This window comes from Callorhinus ursinus, unplaced genomic scaffold (assembly GCF_003265705.2).
Source record: "Callorhinus ursinus isolate GAN/ISIS: 27379988/994484 unplaced genomic scaffold, GSC_fseal_2.0 scaffold30, whole genome shotgun sequence".
In the NCBI taxonomy this organism is placed as follows: domain Eukaryota; kingdom Metazoa; phylum Chordata; class Mammalia; order Carnivora; family Otariidae; genus Callorhinus; species Callorhinus ursinus.
The window spans coordinates 17526649-17543873 of record NW_027397092.1 but is presented as its reverse complement, the minus strand read 5'-3'; the positions used below and the strand labels follow the sequence as shown (position 1 = coordinate 17543873).

Below are 17225 nucleotides of genomic sequence, written 5' to 3'. Positions count from 1 at the left end.
CTGGCATATTTTTGCTCATAATATGTTCTTACAATTGTTTGTATTTCATTGGTGTTGGTTGTGATCTCTCCTCTTTCACTCATGATTTTATTTATTTGGGTCATTTCTCTTTTCTTTTTGATAAGTCTGGCCAGGGGTTTATCAATCTTATTAATTCTTTCAAAGAATCAGGTCCTAGTTTCGTTGATCTGTTCTACTGTTCTTTTGGTTTCTGTTTCATTGATTTCTGCTCTGATCGTTATTATTTCTCTTCTCCTGCTGGGTTTAGGCTTTATTTGCTGTTCTTTCTCCATCTCCTTTGGTTGTAGGGTTAGGTTGTGCATTTGAGACCTTTCTTGTTTCTTGAGAAAGGCTTGTATTGCTATATACTTTCCTCTTAGGACTGCCTTTGCTGCATCCCAAAGATTTTGAACAGTTATGTTTTCATTTTCATTTGTTTCTATTAATTTTTTTAATTCTTCTTTAATTTCCTGGTTGACCCATTCTTTCTTTAGTAGGATGCTCTTTAGCCTTCATGTATTTGAGTTCTTTCCGACTTTCCTCTTGTGATCGAGTTCTAGTTTCAAAGCATTGTGGTCCAAAAATATGCAGGGAATGATCCCAATCTTTTGGTACCGGTTGAGACCTGATTTGTGACCTAGGATGTGATCTATTCTGGAGAATGTGCCATGGGCACTAGAGAGGAATATGTATTCTGTTGCTTTGGAATGGAATGTTCTGAATATATCTGTGAAGTCTATTTGGTCCAGTGTGTCATTTAAAGCCTTTAATTCCTTGTTTGGTCTTTTGCTTAGATGATCTGTCCATTTCCGTCAGGGGGGTGTTAAAGTCCCCTACTATTATTGTATTGTTGTGGATGTGTTTCTTTGATTTTGTTATTAATTGGCTTATTTAATTGGCTGTTCCCATGTTAGGGGCATAGATATTTAAAATTGTTAGATCTTCTTAAATAAATAAAATCTTAAAAAAAAGGGGGGGTGCCTGTGTGGCTCAGTTGGTTAAAATTGTTAGATCTTCTTGTTGAATAGACCCTTTAAGTATGATATTGTGTCCTTCCTCATCTCTTATTATAGTCTTTGGTTTAAAATCTAATTTGTGTGATATAAGGATTGCCACCCCAGCTTTCTTTTGATGTCCAGTAGCATGGTAAATGGTTTTCCACCTCCTCACTTTAAATCTGGAGGTGTCTTTGGGTTAAAAATGAGTTTATGGCAGACAGCATATTGGTGGGTCTTGTTTTTTTATCCAATCTGATACCCTGTGTCTTTTCATTGGGGCATTTAGCCCATTTACATTCAGGGTAACTATTGAAAGATATGAATTTAGTGCCAATGTATTGCCTGTAAGGTGACTGTTACTGTATATTGTCTGTATTCCTTTCTGGTCTATGTTACTTTTAGGCTCTCTCTTTACTTAGAGGATCCCTTTCAATATTTCTTGTAGGGCTGGGTTGGTGTTCACAAATTCTTTTAGTTTTTGTTTGTCCTGGAAGCTTTTTATCTCTCCTTCTATTTTCAATAACAGCCTAGCTGGATATAGTTTTCTTGGCTGCATATTTTCCTCGTTTAGTGCCCTGAATATATCATGCCAGTCCTTTCTGGCCTGCCAGGTCTCTGTGGATAGGTCTGCTGCCTATCTAATGTTTCTACCATTGTAGGTTACAGACCTCTTGTCCCAAGCTGCTTTCAGGATTTGCTCTTTGTCTGTGAAACTTGTAAGTTTTACTATGAGATGTTGGGGTGTTGACCTATTTTTATTGATTTTGAGGGGCGTTCTCTGTGCCTCCTGGATTTTGATGCCTGTTTTCTTCCCCAGATTAGGGAAGTTCTCTGCTTTAATTTGCTCCAGTATACCTTCTGCTCCTCTCTCACTTTCTTCTTCTTCTAGGATCCCAATTATTCTAATACTGTTTCATCTTATGGTATCACTTATCTCTCGAATTCTGCCCTCATGATCCAGTAGTTGTTTCTCTCTCTTTTTCTCAGCTTCTTTATTCCCCATCATTTGGTGTTCTGTATCACTCATTCTCTCTTCTGCCTCATTTATCCTAGCAGTTAGAGCCCCCATTTTTTATTGCACCTCATCAATAGCCTTTTTGATTTGGACTTGGTTAGATTTTAGTTCTTTTATTTCTCCAGAAAAGGATTCTCTAGTATCCTCTATGCTTTTTTCAAGCCCAGCTAGTATCTTTATAATCATCATTCTGAACTGTAGTTCCGACATCTTACTAATGTCCATATTGATTAGGTCCCTGGCAGTCGGTACTGCCTCTTGTTTTTTTTTTTTTGAGGTGAGTTTTTCCATCTTGTCATTTTGTCCAGAGGAGAAGAGATGAATGAGAGAACAAAATGCTAACAGGGTAACAACGACCCAGAAAAATATACACTAAAATAAATCAGAAGAGACCTGAAACCAGGGGGAAAAGAAAGGGAAAGAAAGGAAAAAAAAAAAAAGAATATGATCAGGCTGGTGAATAGATCAGAGCCACACACTAGATTTTGGGTGTATTTGGGTTTGTAAGAAGAAACTGCCTCCCAGAATTTTAAAGAAAGAAAACTTATATATGTACAAAAATAAGGGATAATGATAAAGGGATGGAATATGACTGTAAAGATGAAAATTATAAAAGATTTTATAAAGGGAATTGATAAGATAGGAAGTTGGTTGAAAAAAGAAGAAGAGAAATTAAAAAAACAACAACAACAACAAAAAGGAGAGAATGTGATCAGGCAGGAGACTAGAACAGAGCCATACACTAGAGATTTAGGGTATATTTTGGTCTGTTAGGAGAAACTGTATCCCAAAATTTTAAAGAGAGAACAACTTATATATATACAAAAAATAAGGTTAACTACAATGAAGGGATAGAATATGACTCTAAAAATGAAAATTAAAAAAGATTTTAAAAAGGGATTGATAAGATGTTGGTTGAAAAAGGGAAAAAGAAAAATTCAAAAAAAATAGAAAAAGAAAAAATAAAGAAAATTAAAAAAATTAATTTTGAAAGACTGAAGAATCATGGTAAAAAAGCCATAATTTCTATGTGCAGTATTCTCTTAGCGCTGGAGTTCTGCCATTCTCCTTGATCGGTAAACTTGGTCTCAGCTGGCTGTTCGTGCTGATCTTCTGGGGGAGGGGCCTGTTGCCGTGGTTCTCAAATGTCTTTGCCGAAGGCAGAATTGCCCTGCCTTTGCCCCTCTGGGCTAACCAATCTGCTCGGGTTTGCTCTCTGGAGCTTTTGTTCCCTGCCATCTCCCGGTACAGCTTTGGAGGATGAGAGTGAACATGGCGGCCTCCCATTCTCTGCCGCAGAGGAGCTGAGAACTCGGGGCCCCACTCCTCAGTGCGCCCCCAGAGAAAAGCAGTCACTCCCGTGTCCCCGGTCTCCGGCTGCACTCCGTGCTCACCCGGCCTGTGACCGAACGTTTCTATCTCTGGCACCCGACCCCGTGTGGAGTCTCCAAACCCAGCAGATTCCTACCGTGCACTATGGCGCTGCTCCTCCTGGGGGAGGAAGGGGAGTCTCCCCGGATCTGCTGCTTATTGGGTCCCTGCTGGAGGAGCAGTGGCCCAACTGGGCCGTGGATCACAGTTTATGGCAACCCCGAGCTGAGAGCCCGGGCCTCGGCTCCGTCTCTGCAGCCGGCTTCCCTGCTCCGATCCCTGGGAGCTCTGCCGCACTCAGGCACCCCCGGTCTCTCTGTGACCCCGAGGGTCCTGAGACCACACTGTCCCGGGAGGGTTCCACCCCCTGCTTAGCCACTGGAGTGACGTCCCTCAGCGGAGCCGACTTCTAAAAGGTCCGATTTTGTGCTCCGCGGCTCTAGCACTTGCCAGAAGCGGCTGACGGAGGCCCCCTCCCCCGCCCTCTGTTTTCCCGAATATCGCCTCGGATTCACTTCTCCGCACGTCCTACCTTCCAGAAAGTGGTCGCTTTTCTGTTCAGAGGGTTGCTACTATTCTTTTCTTCCATCTCCTGTTGAGTTCGTAGGTGTTCAGAATGGTTTGGTAACTGTCTAGCTGAATTCCTGGGACCAGACGAAATTTAGGTCTCCTACTCCTCCGCCATCTTGCTCCGCCCCCTATTCTCTCTCTTCTTTATTCTCTTTTTTCCTACCCTTTCTTGTCTTCCTTTGGATCAGTCAGATTTTTTGTTGTCCAACTCCTTTGGCCTCATTTTACCACTTTCTGAACGTAGAAAGCCATTCTGATACTTCTGTTCCATTTGACTTCCTAATCTTTTGTGATCATATTGTCATGTATTTTTCTATAAATTTTATTACCTTAAAGGGCATTATTGTTGTACTAAGCAGACAAAAATAGATTTATCCCTTTTTAAGCCTTACTGATGTTCTTTATTCCTTCTTGCAAAGATATGCATTCATCTGAAAAATTTCCTTTTGTCCAGAGTGTTCCTTTGTGGTACCTCTTAGTGGTAATCTGCTGGCAGTATATTCTTTCTATTTTTGTTTATCTAGATAAATCTTTATTTTGCCCTGTGTATACCCGTATTTTCCCTGGGGATAGAATTCTAATTTTCAGAATTGTGAAGATTTCATTCCATTATTTGCATTTCCTTTATCGGTTCCATGATTATTTTCTCCTGCAAAGTCATCTATGGTCTTGTTGTTGCTCTTTTGTGGATGATAAGTCCTCTCCATCCCCACCACCCACCCACTGCCTGATTTTGAGATTTTCTTTTTGTCTTTGAATATTTGACTATTTTTCTATGAGTACCTAGCATTGGTTTTCTTTGTGTTTGTCTTGCTTGGGGTTTATAGAGATTGCTAAATCTTTGGCTTGATGTTTTTCATAAATTTCAGAAAATCCCCAATTGACATCTCTTCAGATATTTGTTCTGCCTAATTTCCTCTCTCCTTTCACTTTGAAACTTAAATTACGTGCTTGTTGGATCTTTTCCCCATGTCCTCTAATGTCTCTTATACTCTTTTCTTTATTTTTCCACTCTTTATTTTCCCCTTTCAGATCTTCAGTCTGTTTATTTTCTGGTGATCTAGCTTCCAGCTTACGATTCTTCTTTTTAGTTGTGTTTAATCTTCTGTTAAATCCAGCTGGTGAATTATTTGTTTAGCTTCTGGTTCTAGAATTTTCACTTGAGTCCTTTTTAATTGATTGTGATTTTATGATGAAATTTAGCATCTTTTATTTTCCTGAACAAACTCGTCCTCATTATTCTAGAGCCTGTGTTGGATAGTTCTAAAGTCTGGATAAAGTGTGGCTCTCTCTCTCTGCTGTATTTTTAATTGGATTTTAGTCATTTGATCTCATTTTCTGCCATACCTAGTAATTGTGGTCTGGGTGTTGGACATTATGTATGAAAAATTGTGAAGCCTGTGGACAATTTTGTTTTCCAGAGAGGATTTACTTCTCTTTGCTAGACATAGAATACTGGCAGATCATCTTGATCTGCTAGGAATAGAAATTGGTGGAGAGTAAACGATCTCAACAAAAAGTCAGCTGCATTTACCGGGGCCACTTTTTCTTGGCAAGCCTAATTTTTGTCTCCCTAGCGCCATTATAAGTACTAAAATCTATGCTTAGTTTTTCAGCTGATTTGAGACTAATTTTTTGCTTATTTCTCATCTTCTTGTCCTTTATATGTGCAGCTCAGACACAATTATGTAACTCAAGAGGAAGCTGGGTGCAGATTATTGGTCTCATTTCTTTCTGGTTTCCTTTTCCAGGATTTCAGACTCTCAAGTTCTAGCTGCTTTGGTAGCCCCAACTCTGGTATCTCCCAATTCAGCGAAACTCCTTTCAGCTCTAAAGCATTACTTTTTGTTTGACTTATATGCAGAACAGCCAATGCCCTAAGGGGAAAACTGGCGCCTCAGTGGACTTTTCTGCTCTCTGAATACTGACTCTTCCAGTTCTGGCTGTATTTGTTTCTCTGATATGCCTTCAAAAACTTTTTTTTTTTTAATCCAACTTTTGTAGTTGTTTTTAGCAGAAGGATTGGTCTAATGCAAGTTCTTCTTTCATAGCCTGAAGTAGAAGTGTCTCTCATCTGACTTCACACTACCTCATGAATTAAGTAGAGATGTGCATAAGCTTTGTTATGTGCATAAACTTTGAAAATTGAATCCCAGCTGGCCACTGACCAATGTGTGAGAACTTGGATAAGCTTAACCTCTTTGACCTTTTATTTCCTCACCTTTTAATCAATATGTGAGAAAGGAAGTTGAAGAGACCTTTAAAGATCAGTGACTTCCACTTAATTAAACTATTTCAGAGCATACTAAAAGGAAAACTTGTGAATTCATTATATGAAGCTGCTATCATTTTAATTCCCAAGTCTGAGAAAAAAATGGCACCTAAAAATAATAGAGCAATCTCATTTATGAATATTAATGCAAAGAATATATTTAAAGTAATAAACAGAATCCGTCAATATTTTTTAAGAAGTGCGTCATGATTAAGAAATGCTTATTCCAGAAATACAGAGATAGGTGAATACCATGAATTCTACTAGAGCTAAGGAGAAAAAGAATTATGATAATCTCTCTGGAAAAAAAATTGGCTAAAATTCAACACACATTTTATTTTCTATTCAACAAATATGCATTGAGCAACTGCTCTCTTATAGCACTGAGGATAGCACTGAAGATGCAAGAATGAAAAAGATACTGGCGCCATCCCAACTCACATTCCAGTGGAGAGAAACAGTCAATAAATAAACAAGTAAAAGGACAAACTAGAACATCCATTTATTTGAAAGACTCAATAAAATGTGCATGGATTTCACTAATGTGATAAACATACCTTGGGCCAAAAGCCAGCATTTTGTTTCCCTTTAATAGGGAAACACTAAAGTTTTCTTCTTAAAGTCAGAAATAAGACCAGTATGCCCATGGACACACCAAATTTCCACAACATTTAACATTAGATTGAGGAATTAGTGGAAGCAAAAAGACAAGAGGAAGACATGAGAGACCTAAGAATTAGAAAGAAAGAGATAAAATCATAGCTATTTGAAGATTACATCAGTACATAAAAGGAAACCCCAAAAGAATCAATGGAATAACTATTACAAACAATAAGAAATTTAGTCAAGTGGCTGGTTAAAAATCCATATATAAAAATCATTTGCACTCATACATTCAAATAAAAAGCAGTTAGAAGATAAAATGAAAGAGAAATTCTATTTATGATAACAAATGATATACAAAAAGTAAATATTCGGAATACATATGGAAAATTATAAAATACTCTTGAAAGAAATAAAAGTAGACTTGAACAAATGATGAAAAATACCATGTTGTTAGGTGAGAGGATACAACATTATGCAGATGTCAGCTTTCCTTAATTTCTAAGTTTTGTACAATTGCAATAAGACATCCCTAAAGTCTTCTTGTTGAGGTGTACAAGTTGCTAAGTTGCTTATGAATTTCCCCTGTTCCAAAAATACTAGTTACTTCCATGGATGTGGTACCAGCTCCTGCAGCAGAGAGCTGAGGAGCAGTGTGGGAGGGGCTGGCTTTGTTTGTGCAGTGATGCGCCTTGCAGCTTACATAGCTCTCATAACACTGGGTGCTCTCCATGGTCCCTCTTCTGAACCCTGATCTGGTGAGTACCCCTTCAGGAGCCAGCATTCTGGAAGCTCATTTGGTTAACTGTGCTGTGCTGATGGGCTGCAGGCCTGTAGCATGTGTCTTCCATTGGTTTCCACTTGGGCTTTTGACTCATTACAGGTGGCAGCCAGAGAATGTAATTTGGGGAAGGGGGATGCACTTTTAAGTACCTCCTCGGTTTCATCCTTCATATTGCCTCTGCTTTCTGACCCCAAGGGATGCTAGACAAGAATACTAAGGTGTGAAAGACAATGCCATTTGCTACAAAAGTGGTGGTGCTGAATGGTCTTCTTTGTCATGATGGCAAGAAGTTGGCCCAAGTTAGGTATTTTATTTTCTCCTCTTTGGTTGCTAGCATGGATTTTTCAACTTTTTCTCAATATTAGATTTTTTATCCTAAAGTGGTTATTTATGATGCATTGTAGGTACTTTTTACTCGTTGTGAAACCACAGTATATGTTTCCAGCCTTTCCCTCCTATTACTTCTCACTGGGCCTTTTCCTGCTTCCTGCACATACCCTGTACTCTCCGCTCACCCTGCCTTTTCTTAAGCCTTTCTCTCTTCCTGGTATACACTCCCTCCCTTACTCCTGTCTGAAAGCCTGCCCATTCTTCAGTGCTATTTCAGAGGTTCTTTTAAAAACCCTTTTCTTTATGTATCCACCTGAATATGAATATACTGGTATTTTTCAGGGTAAAACTACCCCTTTACTTCTCAGTAATTTGTGTTTGTTCTGTAGCCTCCTGTTCAACTATGAATGTTTTCTTTTCTCTTTTTTCCAGCTATGAATGTTTTCAATGTAGGAATTCTGTCTGTTTTGCTTATATAACTTCTCAAACACTTTGCTTATTGCCCTACACAAGCAGGAAGATGGAATTAAATTAAAAAAAAAATACCCAAGGGTTTAATTTAGTCCAATGGCAGGGACTGGCTGTCCAAATTGTCTGTAAGATACCACCCTTTAGAAACTACTGAGTTGAGTACAGTCAGTCACTAGATCATACCAGTGACCCACTCAGGAGCAATGGTGGTCTTCATTATGGCACTACAAATCATAACCTGCTGCAGGTCAGATAATTCTGACTCCTGACTGCTTGTGTTTTTTCCAAGCACTATAGCACCTACAGTCTAGGTGGAAGAAATGGTGTCAGTCTGGGCCAGGGTCTTCCTTAACACTTGGTACCAGTCCAGAATCCACATGAGGAAGACCATGAGAGTTGTCTCTGTTCATTAAAAACTGAATGATTGGGGCACCTGGGTGGCACAGTCATTGAAGTGTCCGACTCTTGATTTCGGCTCAGGTCATGATCTCAGGGTTGTGAGATCGAGTCCCGAGTCAGGCTCCCTACCAGGCATGGAGCCTGCTTCAGATTCTCTTTCTCCCTTTCCCTCCGGCCCTCCCTGCCTCACTCTCTTAAAAAAAAACTGAAAAAACAAAAAAACTTGAATGATTAATAATATATTTTTTTATTAAGCCCCCAAAGCAACAAGTTTTTTATCTTTACTGGTGTGTGTGTGTGTGTGTGTGTGTGTGTGTGTGTGTGTGTGTGTGTGTGTTTTGGGCATTTAGTAGACCCAACATTGCTGAATGTCATGTTCTTATGAAAGTCTTCATCTTTTTTGTGAATAAATGGCTAGCAGAGGTGAGATATTTGCAAGTATCTGTACATATGAATTATTCTTCAAAAACCCAGAGTCTTTCTTTTCTTGCAGGAGTCCAGAAGCTTTGAAGTCACAAGAAGAGAAGGTAGGGAAAATGCCTTCATATCCATTTCGTTCTCAGTGTTGACATTTTGGAAGTAGTTTGTTGAAGCTAAGATGAACTTCAGACTGTGGGCAGCCTGTTCTTTGAAATTTCATGTGGCCTTTTCTGGGTGCTGACTATTTGGTACTTACCTCGAAGGACTTGTAAGAATTGAAAGCCAGGACTGCTTGAGAGAACTATGTCTTCTACTTTCGACTGCCCAAAGTGGGGTCTGGAGACCTTGCTTCTTCATGATCATGTTTGTGGTCTTGAGAGAAGCTTCATTTATTAGTGAAGTTTGAAGTAATTCTTTGGTTTCATCCAGCAAAAACAATATCAATAAAAAATGGTTTATGATTTGAAGTATTTCAGTAACTGGGAGAAGATGCCACTGTGAAAAATATTTGTGATTAGATTTTTACAGCTTTGGCTAAGCAGAAATAGAAATACCAATTAATGTCCCCTTTGCAACAATTCCATTATGTTGATTTTCCCCGCCGTTTCCTCTAGCACGTTTGTTTCTCGGTTTCTGAGGTAAGTATGCATGGGTGGCGATTTCTGAAACCTTTCCTTAGAAATTGAAGTTTCCCTTACTTTCAGCAATACCTACTGTCGAATAAGATGTCTTTTCTTTGGTTTGAGGATTCTTTGCCAATCATCTCTTTATTGCAGGACTAGGAGGAGGAAGTCGGGAATCCAAGTGAGTTCTTGGTCTAGGGTCCGGCCTTTGGTTTCAGCCCTAATGACAAACTTCTCTGTAGCGCCGTCTCCAGAAAGAGTGGCGATCTAAAGGTGTGAGCAAATTCCACATTGACCTCTAAATGTAATACATCCTTGGCTCCTGATTAATTCTTATTTTAAGCACCACAATGAAAGACCTAGAGTGGCCATGTTATCAAATTATGTTTCTAGAGCTTGGAGACCTAAGCCTTGCATACTGTCTGTATTGGTAAACCAATCCCCCTGGTTGTTTGCTGCCACCCGTTGGGGCTGAAACCCTGGGTTCAGAGGAGCTGGGTATCTGGCTCTAGGATAAACTCTGTGGTTTCCATTCCCATTTGCCATTGTCTCTGGTTTTGGGCTCAGTGTCTCCTGAACTGCATCTGTAGAGTAAGCGGCATTGTGTCGATCTCAAAACCAAATGAAATTGGATGGATATGGGTAGAGCCAGGAGGCCATGTATCTTATTGATGACCGTGTAAATTGGAAAGAAATAGCCTTAAGCAGAAAAGTCAGCATGAAATTTGGTTTTGAGTATTATTTAATTCATGTCAGTAGCCTCAAGAATGAATGTTTGGAATTAATTTGCATTATGGAATCACATATAAACCTAACCTATGGAAAGGTCTCTAAATAGTAAGGCTGGGGTATGAGAGAATCATGTGTATTTTTGCTCAGAGGCCTTAGAAGGCCGGATTGGACCCCCGGCTCCACGCCCACTGAAGACTGACACTGTTGGGGGATGAGCAGAGGTGTGGTTGAGTTATGTCCTACTCACCCATAACCTTCTCCTCTCTGGAAGTAGCAGCTCTCACAGCTGGCTGACTGGGAGTGCAGGTTTTGCATTTGTACCAGCAAATTTGTGCCGACATCCCATAAACTTTTTATCCCCCGTTGTGAACGGATGTCTTTCCTGCTGATTTCTGTCGAAGTTGAGTGTTTGAGAGTTCCTGGAATAGCTTCGTGCCTTAATGTCAGTGCTTATAACACGGCAAGAAGGAAGGAGGGAGGAGTGGGACCTTACAGGTTGGTTCCAAGTATCTTCAGGCCTGAGAATTCACGTGCTTCAATGGCCGGGTTGTTAATCTCCAGAAGAGTGCACAAGTGTAAGAATAATAGAAATGCTCTAAATATTCCAATAAACGATTATTCCTACAGACAAAAATAAGACATTATTGTCTCTCAACAAACACTTAGGGTTATTTTACAGTTGGAAATGAAAGAGGAGCAAATAAGTAACACTGAATTTTTCTGCCCAGTTCACCAGGCCCGGGAGATTTTGGAGAGGTCTGGAGGAGGTAACCTCTGCGTCACACAATCCACGATGCCTTCCTGTTTTTTGTTGTCATACTACATCTGGCTGAGGAGTATCTTCTCTAACCCAGGTTCAGTGGTACAAATGGATGACCAGCTACAAGTTCATAACTACGTGACTTTTGGAAAGTGTTGACTAAGTCTGTGAAGTGAGAAGTGAAAGGGACTAAAATTAACAGTGGGAATGGAGTCCAGGATAAATCACAGTGGTGCTGGAGATTGTAAGGGTGACTCGAATGTACTCTGTGCCTTGGACCTGCTCTCTGCCTTATTTCCAGCCTTGGATCTAGTTTTGTCATGATGCGCAGATTGTGGCCCACTTTCTTGTCTCTAGCTTTACTCATACTGTTCATGTACCCTGAATGCTCTTTGTCCCTAATCTTTATTAAATGCCACCTCTCCCTCATACCTCCCAATTCGTTCTTAACGTGTTCAGCTTACCCTGCCTTATTTTGGAGTTAAGGCATCCTATCACGTAATTTCCTAAGAACAGAGAACCTCCCCTCATTCATTCCAGATTCTTCATGGCCCTAGTCCAAGGCTCTGGTTGCTCAACAATTGTTTTCTGAATTGAGTGCAAGCTACGCATTGCTAAATGTGGTTTGTCTTTTCACTCTAATTCTGTTCCAGTGATAGACAAGTGAGGCACTGAGTGCCTTGGCTCTAGAAAGGCACTTTTTTTTAAGGAGTGTTCTGTGGATATCCATTGGATATTCCTAACTGATCGAAGTGCTCCATGTTCAGATAAGCTTCCTGTGTCCCCCCCAAAAGATATGTTGATACCCCAATGCAGAACCTGTGAATGTGACCTTATTTGGAAATCATGTCTTGGCAGATGTGTAATCAAGTTAAGATGAGATTATCCAGGTTTTTAGGAGGGGCCGTAATCCAATAAGTAATAACAGAAGAGGAGAACACAGGAGAGCGGAGAGCGCCCTGTGATAATGGAGTAGAGAGGGGAGTGATGGATCTATGGGCCAGGGAATGCCAGCATCCCTGGCAACCACCGGAAGCTAGGAAGAATCCTCTAAAGCCCTCAGGGGGAGCATGGCTCTGCCAACAGCTTGATTTCTGACCTCTGACCTCTGACTTCCAGAACTGTGAGAAAATAAATTTCTCTTTTTTAAACCACCCAGTTTGTGGAACTTTATTGTAGCAGCCCTAGGAAAATGACATACTTGGCCAATGCTGGACTCAGTATTGAGCTAGTTGTTGAGACTTTTACTGCAGAACCTCTTAGACCTTTAAGATGCTAAAAATGACTCTCAAAAGGGGGTGTAATATGCAGCATTTTCCAAATTTAGTTTCCCATGGCGTCTTAATTTTGTTGTGTTTGATCATCTTGAGGCTGGCATTCCATGCAGTGTCCTTTGCAAGTCCTGCTCTAGAGAGTTCAGGCAGAGGGAGTGCTCTCTTGGTGCTCAGGATGAGCCTATGACTCGGTACCAGTAACTTCTGAGGGCTTTGCATGGACAGAACGGTGACGTGGTGATAATGAGAATAACTTCTCAGTTCTCGAGTTTTCAGAGAGCATTTACATTCTTTCCCTCCTGTGACCCTCAGCAACCCATGACAGGAGGAGAGCAGAGAGCACCTTACACATGAGACTCCTTCCTTCCTGCCCATGCTAATTTGTGGGAACAAGGACTGCCTCTGGACCAATGTCCCTTTCGTGCACTGATCCTCTCTCGTGTACATTCTTCTGCACGTTCATGCCCACTGCCAAGGCTAGAGAGCTACGAGGGACTCTTGGAGGAAAACTATCTAGGGGCCATTTGATCCCAAGTTAGATTAGGGCTAGGGCTCTCAGGGGAACCTGGAGGGAAATATGTTGTACCAGTAGGTGTGGCGGGACTGCAGGACTGGTAGGAAGTCTTCTGGGAGGGCCACGTGCCTGCCCAGCTGACCAAGCCCTTCTTCCTTCGGTGCAGTCCTGTATTGTCCTTGGGCCCTGGGAGGCACTTGTGTTAGCTGCGTGGGCACGGAGAGATGGTTGCTTCTTCATCTGCTTTCCATCGCATGTGTGTTTATACCTCCCTCTAGACATCTTCCATTTAATTTCAACTTTTTCTAAGGCTTCAGCCAAAGGTGCCAACCTCACCTCTCCAAGACACTCCCGTGTCCACTCCGAGGGCTGGTGCTGATTGTGGCTGCCAGAATTCATCTACTCAAACCAGTACGTTTCTCTAACTGATTCCATCACATTGAATTACAGCCATGAGAGAACACTTGAGTGAGCTGAGCAAGTGGCCAGGATAATTCAGCCCTTGTCAGCCATCTCTTAGGTACGTGGGGTGTGCTGGAGACTATTCCAGATGTCTGCCATTGCATTATGATTAGAGGCGGTGAGTTTTGGCGTGGGTACCGATGTCCTATTGCATGATCCACCCTCCCAGGGATGGCTCACTCACACGTTCTAGTCCAGACCAGCCTGGTCTGGCTTCTGGCAGGATGTGAGGGAGACCTGAGAGCCGGAATGCTGTTGTCTTCCCAGAAAAAGAATGAGGGAGTGACAGTCACACAGCCAGGGTAGCTCTGACTCCTTAGCAATGCAAACCTACTAAATAAACATGACCTGCCAGTCCCCCACTGTGTGACTAAGCTCCTCCCTTTCTGAAAACCTTTGGAATTAGCCCTTAATTGGCAGCTGCCTCTCATAGCCCCTTTATAGTTCTCTGCATCTGGGTGAACTTCGGGTATCAAGAATTGCGTTCTGCTTACCATTAATTCTGATTTTGTTTAGCAGATGTTTTCTGGATCTCTCAGTTGCCTGCATAATCTGTCTTGGTATAATGTGAAGTGGCTGACTCCCTTCCATAAAACAGATGAATAAACTCTTAGCTGCTTTGGAGGTAACTTCTTTAATGGCTGCAGATGCAGGGAATTTAGAAAGGAGCCATCCAAATTTGGCAGTGCCTGGGGTAGTAGGTCCTTTTCAAATCAAGACTGCCATCTGGGCGAAGAGATGAAGTTTCCTTCCCCATTCCACCCTCACTCACTCACGTACAGGGTTCTTGCTGGTTCTCTCCTACAGTCCCTGGGCCTCAAAAAGGTAAGAGTGACAGCTATCTCTTTCTACTTCTAATGCCACAGAAATTGGCTCTTTCTGGGTAGTGCTGCCATTTTTCAGCTGCTGGAAAACTGTATTGTACCTGCTTGCCCCAGCTTGAGTGGGAAGTGGATGGGCACAGCTGGCTGGTGTGTTCTGGTGGAAGACAACGCTCTGCGACCCAGTTGTGATCATGACTGTTTGGCAGGCAGTAGAATCCTCCCTCCGTATGTACTCACAGGGTGACTTTGGGTATGTTTCTCCATCTTATTGGGAAAAAAGGGGGCATTGTAATAGTACAGACCATTAGTCCCAACCCTGGATTACAGTCAGCAAGCCAGTTTGCACTGGCTAAAGCCTGGAAGTCTCATGAAACTTGAGAATCCAAGGGTGGCCCTGGCTGCAAGCACAGCTGATTAAAGCCGCCTCCCCCTCTTTCCCTCTCTTGGCTTGTTGGCCTCTTCTGTGCGGCCTCGCAGGATGGCTACAAGCCGTCCCAGTTCAGTCCTGACTGCTCACCAACCCAGAGGGTGCAACTGTTTCCCTCAGAATGACCCCAGACCTGTCCCAGCAAGGACTCTGATTGGCCAGGTCAATCCTAAGCCCTAAGCCGGTCACTGTGGCAGGGAGGGGATGGAACATGGCAATTGGCCAGGGGGCATCACGTGGTCTCTTGGGGGTTTGTAAAATCACCTTCACTCAAATGCCAGGGAATGGGGACAGATTTGGTCCTCAGAGGAAGGATGCTGAGCAGCATGCTGTCATTGGCCCTCATGGCCTCATGGAGATGTGGCAGGGAGAGCTTGGGTGTGGAGAGCCCTCGGCCCAGCGTCAGCAGTGGCATCAGTGCCTGGTGGCCTTGGTAGTCTCCATTATGGTTCTTCCCATCTTGCATGTGTAGATCTGGCCTTAGGCCTAAAGTGAGGAATGTCTCAGGTCACCAAGTGACCTGGTGACCAGGGTCCACCAGAATTGTCCTTGAGCATCATAGTTACCAACCCTTCCATTACTCCAACGGAATAAAGCTCAGGGAGTGAAGACAAGGGCCTCTGCCAAGGATCATGCATGGCATTAGCCAGAGGGGTCTCAGGCTGTGCGTCACCCCAAGCTTCTGTTCCCCGAGCCCCCCGGAGATAATTCTGAGTGCCTGGGCCTTGAACGATTGGCGGTGGACTGAGACACCCTGAGTGAGCCTGAGTTCTCATTCCTGTCCCTGCACATGATCGTCCTTGATCAAAGGTCCACCAGGCTCTGGGTGAGTGGCTGTCCCCTGTTAGTGCCTGGGCCGTTTCGGCTGCCCCCAGTGATTTGGAAGCAGCAGGACCTTGCTGGCTACAGCTCAGGGCTGACAATGGGCAGCTGCTCGTGCTGCCGTTAGAACCGCACGTGTGTGACTCGTCGCCCAGAGCCTCGGCACCACAGGACTCAGTATGGGCGGTCACGGCCCGCGCGAGGGGCAGCTCTCATGCCACTGTGTAGGGCGAGCTCTGGGAGAGCAGGGAGCGGGGCCCTTCTCTCTGGCCTCCCGTGCTCCTCATACACAGCAAGCCCTGAAGAAGCCTTAGACACCTGGCACCTCCCCGGGCTGACCTGGCTCTTTGTGACGTCTCCACTTCTCATAAAGCAAAATCACAGGTATAGGGGCTGCCGGCTTGTTAGGCTCTGGGTCCCACAGCTCCAGGACCCCCCATCCTTACTGCTGTGCTGCTTCTTCTCACCAGCACCCTTGGAAGGCTCATTCTCCTTAACAAGCGTCCTCAGAGAGCCGCTGTGCTCTTTCTGGGGACTTGTGAGTCCCTCTGCTAACAGGTACTGACAAGCTGCTGGTGCAGGTGAGCTAGATCTCTGTGGTTGTGATGGCAAACTGTAGGGCCTCTGTAGGTCTGGGCAGGGCGGGGAACCCCTGTGCACCGAGCTGTGCTTGCCACGGAGTCTCCTCGGGGTTGTGACTGCACACGTGGAGTAAGGTCCCTATCTGGAACTTGTGGGGAAGAGTTGTGTAGTCTACGAAGTCATTACACCCAAAGGGTGCCAACCACGGCCAATGTAGAGGGACAATGAGGTGAGCCCTTCACGAGACAGCCCTGCCCTGCGGCTGGCTGAGCTGACCCACCACGGCCTGGAGGCGGGGTGATGGCACTCCCTTGAGGCCTGTTGAGACCTGTCCCTGCCCTGGGGCCTCGCCTCTCTTCTCCGAGGCCCCACAGTGAAGGTTGACATTGGCATCTTCATCCGTCGCCTGGCCCATCAGCCAGAAGGGTGTTTCTGCTTTTCAGGAAGCCTTGAAATTGTCTTCTCCATATAAACACTGAAGCTCTTTTCCAACTTGCTAAGCCATTTGCTCTAGCAATATTCATGTGCCATCGGCAAGCTTCTGGGGTTAATTATCTGTGACTTAAAAGGCATTTGTTTCTGTCTCTTTTGTCTCATTGCTGTTGAGCAGTCTTTCTTTATTAGGAAATGAGGTACAGAGTCCAACTGACCATTATGTTCTAATTCTCTTCTTGTCATGAGAATTAATTCATCTTTTTAAAACTCTCTTAAAAAAAAAAAAAAACTGCCTTCCTATCTTCAGATAGTGTTGTTCTCTTAACAAATGTTTAATCTCTCTACTCCAGTGGGAACAGAGCCAAAACAGGAAATAATCTGCAAGGTGAGACATCTCATCAAAATGAGTGAGGCCTGCTGGTGCTCTCTCTTCTGGTCCCACTCACTTTGGGGAGCTCCCTGCTGCCCAGCTGTTGGTCTGTGTTGGTCTCCTGGGACTGCCATGAGGGCTTCATGTGCATCCTCGGGTATACATGC

The 17225-nt window shown here is 43.3% G+C and overlaps 1 protein-coding gene across 1 annotated transcript in view; it reads left to right on the top strand.

Moving 5' to 3' along the window:
- FSTL4 (follistatin like 4) overlaps nucleotides 1–17225 on the top strand; it is a 408583-nt gene that overhangs the window by 37605 nt on the left and 353753 nt on the right. The window contains exon 3 of the mRNA XM_025860911.2: nucleotides 9307–9340. Within this exon, the coding sequence (XP_025716696.1) occupies nucleotides 9307–9340 (34 nt within the window). The remainder of the gene's footprint in view (nucleotides 1–9306; nucleotides 9341–17225) is intronic.